This window comes from Rutidosis leptorrhynchoides, chromosome 10 (genome assembly GCF_046630445.1).
Source record: "Rutidosis leptorrhynchoides isolate AG116_Rl617_1_P2 chromosome 10, CSIRO_AGI_Rlap_v1, whole genome shotgun sequence".
Taxonomy (NCBI): Eukaryota; Viridiplantae; Streptophyta; class Magnoliopsida; order Asterales; family Asteraceae; genus Rutidosis; species Rutidosis leptorrhynchoides.
This window is the reverse complement of record NC_092342.1, coordinates 322,457,293-322,465,943: the sequence shown is the minus strand read 5'-3', so window position 1 is coordinate 322,465,943 and position 8,651 is coordinate 322,457,293. Positions and strand designations below refer to the sequence as shown.

Below are 8,651 nucleotides of genomic sequence, written 5' to 3'. Positions count from 1 at the left end.
TGTATATTCATTTCCGGCCGCCATCTTGTTTACGTGCCGCACCATTTCTTAAACCCTAACATTTTCCGGCAAGAAGCACACACTCGCTCCTTATTCAATGGATCAAGACGACGACGTACAGCTCCAATCATCACCAACCTCAACGCAACAACATTCAAAAAAGAAGCACAAAACTAAAAGAATTCGTGAACAAGAGGAGAAATTAGAAGTCAAAATTGAAACAGTCAGCTCAATTTCTGACAAATCGTTGCCTATAATCGGATACTTTCCATCTGGATATGATCCGGATAAACGAAAACGGACCGAAGAACCTAGGGTTAGGCTTTTGAAACATGTGAAACGTAGCAATAGGTTGCAGCTTGTTGTTAGCCCTAATCAGTCTTCTCAGGTGAATTTCGTCGGAACTAATTATTCCGGCGAGGCGGCGGCACCGCAGGTGTGTTCTTATGCTCTCGGTGTTTTTGATAAGCAAACTCAAACTTTGAAGATTGTTCAAATTGAAGCTAACAAGGTATTGTTATTATGCTATTATATGTGTATACACACATATATAATGTGTTTATGATTAATGTGAATATATTTCTGAATGTATAAATGTATATGTTTATGTGTTTTTTTGTATCTATAAAAACACACACATATATTTTTATGATTAATTTGGACATTATTTATTAAATGTGTAGATATTTAGATTGGAACCAAGGTTTGGGGATGAAGATAATGTTATTGATGAAACTTCTAAAGTTATGGATAATGAAGCGACAGTGGAAGATACGCAAGCGAAATATAACTTCTCAACTAAGAAGTCTGAACGAACGGTATGCGATTTTTGTTATGAAGTTTTCATTTTTTAAACTGTGTTTAGGTTGTAGTTCTGTTAATTAATAGACTGTTTTTTGTGTATTTATGACATGATATGCTTTTTACCTTTTGTCTTCTGTTTTGTGTAACCATTTATTAAGCGGATAAACCACAAATGTTTAATTCTGTTTCTGTTTGCGTTATGGTACGATAGGCCAAGAGAGAAAAGGCTCAACGTGCATACCGTGATCCCGAGGCTCAGGAAGATTTGAATAACAAAATGGTTGATGCGAAGGTTAACACAACAGCTCTAGAAACGAGTGTAGCAACTACTAGTAGTGCTCGTAACATACCACCTCATGATATATCAGCAACCAGCCCTGAGCAGGCTTATCCACTCGAAAAGATCATCTTAAAGGGAGAATGGAGATATCTTTATGATATTTCCGAGCTTTTGCAACAAGGGAGAAATATAACACCTGAATCTTATCCTCTCTTTGTTTGTAACAGAACTCACAAGCTTGAGGAAGTTAAGGTATAGAATTTATACTTCTATTATAAAAAAAGCAGGTGACAAAGTGGGTTGGGTAGTGTCAAATGGGTAATTTATTGCTACTTGTTATAAAGCTGGGTTGATCACAAACACTTAGGTGGCGTTTGTTTTTCGGTCTGCAGATCTTATTATATCTTATGTCACGTTTTTGTTGAAGACTGTTTGTTTTTCTGAAGACAAAAGATAAAATAATATCTTATTCTGTCTGCAATCTTACAAATGTGCTTCTAAGTGCTGCAGACATGATTAAGTAATTTTGCAGACATAAAAACAGTCTTCAGTATTCATCATTCAGCATACAGACCTTCAGACCACATCTTCTTTACAGACATGGTCCATATCTTCAGACAAAAACATCTTAAAAAACAAACAACACCTTGTTCATTTACCCTGTTATCTTATAAGCTAATATGATCTTACTTGATGTGTGCTCAAACCTTTTCTTCTATATACCATTAACACCGTCTTTTTTTTCTATATACCATTAAATTAAGGTAGATGTCACAGAATGAGTAGGACTGGTGGTTTTGGCTAAGTTGTTTTAATGATTAATTTTTTGTTGAGTTGATCAAAAAGACTCTTCTTTGAAAAGTTTATAAATAAGTAGTGTGTCAAATATGATTACATTAACAGAAGATAATTATAGTAAATTGATTTAGTAGGCTTTATGCGTTAGAGATACACTTTAGTCTACTTTTAATCAATGGTCTTGTAATCTAGTTAGCTTTTTTACCATTTTGACTCGTTAGAGACTAAAAATATACCTAAAGATCTATTTGTAAGTAAATGGGTCAAAAAGGACATCTGTAGATTACATCATATTTTCGAGTTTCCTTGTGTTTTAAAATAAAACTGTTCACGTTGTTTTACTTATCCTTTAAGTACACTTGTTCATCATGGTTTATTCTTCTTGTTGTAGGGTGAGACGTCAGAGGTGCTTGCTTGCATATTCTCATACATTAATCATCTGATTAAGTTTAAAGATAAGCATTCACTCGATGGTTTATCATCTGCAAAAAATCATAAATTGCCAAGCATATTGACTCAAAAATTCAACGACATGTTTGGTAACGCAGACTCAAAAAGGCTTGCCAATGACAAACTTCTTATTAGCTATGTTTTGGTGCTTACTCTCATTGTTGATAAATTCAAAACAGAATTTTCAGACATAGCTAAAGATCTGAGGATGTCAACTGGTGAATTGAGGCCTCATTTTGAATTTTTAGGCTGCAAATTCATTAGAGAAAACAATATAACGTTGGCAACACTTCCTGCTCCTTTGAAATTCCCTGAAGTCAGGATGAAGCGACGAAAATAGACATGATGTTTTTTTTTTTTTGTTGCTAAATGGGTTTAGCTGAAAGAGGTTTGTTGAAGTTTACTTTTGGATATTTTTGAACAATTTCTTGTAATTTGAACTTATTACTATGAGCATTGAGCAGCTGTGTTTGTTTATCAGTTCATTCATGTGGTAGATTTATAGTGTACGGACGTCAAAAACAGGGTTTTGGTGAGCCCATTTTGACTGACGTTATATTTACCGATGAAAGTGAAATGAAAGTTGATTTTGATCTTATAATATGCAACATCATAACTCGTCAATGAATCTTTGATGGGCTCTTATACGAAAGGTACTAACCTCTTTCAATGGTTCTTGCTTGCTCTTTAAAGCTGTGATCTGGTGTCTCAATATTATATAGAATATAGAATACACATTATTATATGTTTGTATATGAATATATGAATTCATTCATGTGGTAGATTTTTAATACGTGTCGAACGTCAAAAAAGGTTTTGGAGGACTCATTGACATATGCTATATAGATTCTGACGAAGTCTAATATGAGACTCAATATTATTTAGAATCATGTTAAATCATCAATTCCATGTATTCTTTGACTAGGTTGTTGTGTGCAACTTAGTTTAGGTCTTGGCTTGTTCTGTCTTGGACTCTTGGTTGCTTTGTTTGTGCGTTTTGATGGTCGGGTTGTTCTAGGTGGTTCTCGATATTTGGTTATTTGTTTTTTTGGTTGCTTGGTTTCGTTGTGGTTCTGTTTCGGTTCCTTCATCCTCTTGTTATAATATTAGTTCTTTCGTTTTTTTAATGGAAAAAAATTATGTAGTTCACACTAAAAGGCAATTTTTAGAGTACAAGTTTTGTAGAATCAGTTTTAAAGAATGGACAAAATTATGTGAATCAAATAGTAATCAAGCACAATGTTTATATGTACCGAGTACAAACTTCATATAGTAGCTACACATCTATTTGTGTAGCAGTACAAACTTCTGTAAAAATTTAACATCATTCCAACTTCTATTCATATTCTCTGACAGTCATCATGAATATATATAGTAGATCCACTCTTATTTATGTGTAAGAGATCATGCATATAAGTAAAACAATTCTCATACAAACATTAGCGCCCATGTTTCAAAGGATTAAGCCAAAGTTACATAAACAAAAGGATGCACTTTCTTTTTAAGTTGTACAAACACTATATTAGAAACGATGGGCTAACATATACTATCAAGGTTTTACTTTAAACTTCCTTTGTGATTTGAGGTCCACCACAGTCACGGATATATTATCTTTGCTTCCTTTTTGTAAAGCAAGCATCGTAAGATAATCGGCTGCCGCTTGTGATGCTGGATCGACTCCTCCAACACCTTTTTCAAGGGGCATCCCAGCGTTCTTTTTGTGCCAGATGAGTATTCGTTTTCTAGCCACTTCACATGCTTCCTCATTTGACATCACGTCCCATAAACCGTCACTGGCTAAAATAAGACACTCATCTTCTCTAGCTCGGGGAGTAAAAGTGACTTCTGGTTCGGGTATTATCCATGGTTTCAAATACCCATCACCTAAAACACAAGAATTTTAGTCTGTTAAGATAAATTGCTTTAAAACCGGGAGATATTCAATTCCCTATTTTCTGATTAGGGTCTTTAATGGGTTTAGTGGCTTTGAAAGGTGAGCCACCAACAACAACAACAACAACAACAACAACAACAACAACAACAACAACAACAACAACAACAACAACAACAATACCCAATCCCGCACAAAAGGTGAGCCAACCTTATCGTTAATTTTTATTAACCTTACCGTTAATAAAAATTCAACAAAATATAATCGCTATAAAAAAAATTGGACAATATTGTCAGAATAACATATGCAAATTGAATGTAGGTCCTGCGTCCCAAAATAACTGTCGTAATTTTGGAAGTCTTTATTTTCCGATTTTGACAAGATATTTTTGTGTTATATAAATTTTGATGAAATTTATATGAATAGACTGGGTTTTAAACATATTGTCATTGATGTAATTTTCATCAAATATTATATAACAGAAACAAAAATATTTAAAGTGAAAGTTGAAAAATAAAGTCAAAATGGGACCATCATTTTGGGACCAAGGGAGTATAAAATTTAGAAGAGAGATAATGTATCAACTACTAAATGAGTTAGTCCAAACTTTAAGTGTGCTATATAATCAGGCTTACATATCATTAGTCTTTATTAATGCGTTTGGTCTAAATATAAACTTACCGATAGACCTTGACATTGCAAGGACGCCAAAAACACGGTGCCCATTCCATTGTATGACTTTGCCACCCGCTGCCTCAATCCTTGCATGTTCGTCTTCCCGATTTGGCTAAATGTGATAATAATCAAATAAACGTTTGGTTACATAAACTTCAAAAAACTGTTGATATGTACATGACAGCAAAAACGATATTGATTTTTTGTACTTTATGATCATTTGACAGAGGAATTGCTTCTTTGCCTCGATAAAGAACAGCTCTTGAATCACCACAGTTTGCAACTATAACATGCGATGAACATATCAACGCCACCACAGCAGTGGACCCCACAGTTTCCGGGGCTATCGGTCCTAAAGGAGCATCGGATCCATCAATGCTCATGCTTGTTTTTCCGCCAACTTCATCATCAACCTTTTGAAAACAGTTAGTGAAAGCTTTCTCCCATTGAACTTGTACAGTGTCGGTCATCGTTCCTTTAAGAATTTCTTGATTCATAACTTTGATTTCCTCCTCTAAAGCAATATGGACACGATCACGACAATAGTTGGCCACCTAAGTTAAGAAATAGAATCGGTTTCATATATCGTGCCAACAATATAACCAAAAGAGGTTTACAAATAGGTTCCACGTAAAAGCCTTAATTTAAATCTTTGAGTAAACACAAATCATGATGATGTAAGCATTGAAATTTAGGTGACAATAAAGTTGTTTGACCCATTTTAATTTTAGCTAATTTCTTTGAATTAGCTTATTTGACCCGTTTGAGATAGATCACAACCCAGATCAACCTCAACAGTATATGGGTTAATTTCGCCACCTTTATTTGAATGCCATGCATATATAAAGGGGTACCTTCCCAAAATAATTATATGATTATTGCAAGTTTAAGGTGCAACGCCAATTTTTCTAGCATATTGGACAACCAACAATGGCAAGTCTAGTATATGAACAATGGGGTCCCGTGAGACCGCTAGTTTTTTTTTTTTTTTTTTTTTTTATTTTTTTTTACGAATCGCTCTTCAAATTGTACATGACACCAATAAATTTTACTACAGGACCCCATATATTTTTAGATTTATAGTTTTTAGTAGGTAAACAACTGCTAAAGTACCCATCAAATATAATTACGAGTGAAAAATGTTTTCAATACCCCATTGAGTTTTCATTCTGGATTCACCAGTGACAACCAACCTTTGCTTATGAATTATGATCAAGTACAATACTTTTTATGGGTCAATAATCAGAAGGGTAATTGCTACAAAGAGATTATTAAATGGTTTAATAACATATACCTACACCATCTATGATCTAACTCACATATTATATACATCCACACATAAAAGTTTACACTTGAGTTATATAATACTATTTAGCAAGTATTTAACAATAAAGGGCAAAAGAGTAAAAAGTACCTGGCAGCCGCCATGACCATCATAAACTCCAAAGAAATGTACGGTCAGATCATTCAGATTCGGATTCACCAAATTAATAATATGATCCCCTGCTACCATTTTCACAGGTATTCTCATAAACCGAGGAACATTCGCAACAGCATCTTCCATTTCGGGCCTTTTACCAATAACCGAATGGGACCCATAAAGCGGAATACATTCTAACTCAAAAACACTCCTTACACCTTTATTATTACGATTTTTATCAGCAACAACTACAACTGACGCTTTTAACGTATGCCCAATTGTTTCTTTCCCTAAACTTATAACTTCGGCAACTATTTGACCCTTATCTATACCCTTTATTGCAACCGCAATCGGTACTGTAATTGAACTCGCGTTAACTGCAAGCAAATCACTTGATCGATTCCCAACTGACAAGATTTCATTTGGGTCATTTTCTTGCATTATAATATCATCAATAACCGATTCAACTTCTTGAACTTTCTTATCAAAATCAGATTTTTTTCCTACTCCGAAAATACTTAAATCACTAGTTGATCCATTATGAAGTACGGGCAACACGGGAGCAAGTAGCGTGATTCGACTGAAATCCGCACGAGTCCCGTATTCAGGGTTCTTAGATATTGGACTAGTTAAGCTAATTGAAACCGAAACAGCTGGTACTATCTCTTCTATCAAACCCATCTTTTCTATTGTAAACGCGATAATCGAATTCTTGACTACTTAAATTGTAACATTAACTACTTCAACATTAAATTTCTAAAGCTAGATCATATAAAGAACACAACACCCAAGAGTTGACCAACAGATCTGATGGTGTAAGCTATTGGATCTTATAACCTTATCTAGATAATTCAATACTAAAAAACCACAATTTCCTTAACATCTATCTAAACAATACAAGATTCTTTGATTTGTCAACAAATTCAGAGCATGAAACCCTTATTTCACAGATTCATCACATACCCATCAATCTATAAGTAACAAAAACACAAACCCACAAAAATCAATAACAAAAACCACAAAAAGATTGAATCTTTTTCAATATTTCAACACATGGAACCTGGGTTTCATGGATCTGATGTAACCAACCTCAGTTATTCAAGATAGCTTAGGTTTTCGTTTCATTTCACCACAAAAAATCAAAACTTTTGGTTGCAACTTCTATGAAACCTACAAATAAAATTTGGCTATTATTGTTTTTCTCTTCAAGAAACTAAGCTACAAGATTTGGTTTTTCCTTTTTCAGTGATTGCAAAAACAAATCAGAGATGAGACTTGCTTACCAATTGAAGAAAAGATCAAGTACTTGAGCTGCTGCTGCTTCTTCTTCTTCTTCCTTTTCTTTATTTTTCAATATATATTTTATATATTTGGTAAGTCAAATTATATATGGGTGTGAATCATTCAATACAATCATAGAATACAAGATCTTTTTCTTTTGTGTTGTTTGTTTATTTGGGAGATGTGATGTGATGGATGATAAACTAAGAGACTTCCTTGGGAATGATTCTTACATCTTACATGACACGTATTATATTTAAATAATACGGAGTAATTACTAATCTTAACTTCAATCAGTTTTTTTTTTTTTTTTTTTTTTTTTTTTTTTTTTTTTGGTGATAAGCAGCTGGGATTTTGTTGATTTTAATTTTTTTTTTCTTCACTACAACGATCATCTACATCTACACTATACATTAAAAGAAAACCTTAATTGAGATATCAATTTTTCCCCTCTTAAATCTCAACCATTAGATTGCCAAAAAGACTTAGACTACCCTCTTAATCCGACCCTTCATTTGTATTATTGAGCAATAAGTCCCATTTAACTTTTAAGCTACCCTAAATGCCCTTTAAACAATAAACATTAAACATACGGGAGAAAAAAATATGAATAGGGGTCACTACATTTTCTTTTTGATACGCCATTTCAACAAAATTCTCTAACCCTAATTGTTTCCCTAAAATCGTCCCCTATTGATCTACTTCTATTCATGCTCACTAGGCGATGCACTTCAAATCCTCGCATCGCTATCCACGCTCACTGCTATCCACACTTTTCTTTGAATATTTCTCACGATAATTGGACTCATGAATCAACAATAGTTTTAATTTTCCAAATTTAAAGTATTGATGTATAAATCTTTCAATCGATGATTCAAGGTAAGTTTATGTACATTATTTTCAACCCTAAATTTAATTTTTGTAGTTACCTGTAACACGTCCTGAATAAAAGCCCTAATTATAATTGTTGGATGAACAGGTGTTTGTAGCCAACCATCTATCTAGATGAATTCAATCAGACGCAAGTAAGGTTTTATTGATCGATTTCATAT

The 8,651-nt window shown here is 33.6% G+C and overlaps 2 protein-coding genes across 3 annotated transcripts; one reads left to right on the top strand and one right to left on the bottom strand.

Annotated features, from left to right (window-relative positions):
* LOC139873019 (DNA-directed RNA polymerase I subunit rpa49) lies at positions 1 to 2,795 on the top strand. The gene is made up of 4 exons (XM_071860945.1): positions 1 to 511; positions 684 to 818; positions 1,016 to 1,336; positions 2,274 to 2,795. Exons 1-4 carry the CDS (start codon positions 98 to 100, stop codon positions 2,670 to 2,672), a joined length of 1,269 nt encoding a protein of 422 aa, XP_071717046.1. The 5' UTR covers positions 1 to 97; the 3' UTR covers positions 2,673 to 2,795.
* An 899-nt stretch (positions 2,796 to 3,694) lies between these two features.
* Positions 3,695 to 7,648, bottom strand: LOC139871566 (protein phosphatase 2C 50-like). Of its 2 annotated transcripts, XM_071859270.1 has the most exons (5): positions 7,602 to 7,648; positions 6,313 to 7,488; positions 5,108 to 5,452; positions 4,905 to 5,010; positions 3,695 to 4,216 (listed from the first exon to the last, which is right to left on the bottom strand). In XM_071859270.1, exons 2-5 carry the CDS (start codon positions 6,997 to 6,999, stop codon positions 3,882 to 3,884), a joined length of 1,473 nt encoding a protein of 490 aa, XP_071715371.1. In that variant the 5' UTR covers positions 7,000 to 7,488; positions 7,602 to 7,648; the 3' UTR covers positions 3,695 to 3,881. The 2 variants fall into 2 exon arrangements, with proteins under 2 accessions (XP_071715371.1, XP_071715370.1); XM_071859269.1 differs by having other exon boundaries at positions 6,313 to 7,642.
* Positions 7,649 to 8,651: the final 1,003 nt, after the last annotated feature.

Excerpts from the sequence above, each read along its gene's own strand:
- LOC139871566 (XM_071859270.1), bottom strand. The coding sequence starts at position 6,999 with ATGGGTTTGATAGAAGAGATAGTACCAGCTGTTTCGGTTTCAATTAGC. Across the intron at positions 5,453-6,312 it reads ATGGTCATGGCGGCTGCCAG|GTGGCCAACTATTGTCGTGA; the intron begins GTACTTTTTACT and ends TTCTTAACTTAG. Across the intron at positions 5,011-5,107 it reads CTCTGTCAAATGATCATAAA|CCAAATCGGGAAGACGAACA; the intron begins GTACAAAAAATC and ends TATCACATTTAG.
- LOC139873019 (XM_071860945.1), top strand. The coding sequence starts at position 98 with ATGGATCAAGACGACGACGTACAGCTCCAATCATCACCAACCTCAACG. Across the intron at positions 512-683 it reads TTCAAATTGAAGCTAACAAG|ATATTTAGATTGGAACCAAG; the intron begins GTATTGTTATTA and ends TTAAATGTGTAG. Across the intron at positions 1,337-2,273 it reads ACAAGCTTGAGGAAGTTAAG|GGTGAGACGTCAGAGGTGCT; the intron begins GTATAGAATTTA and ends TTCTTGTTGTAG.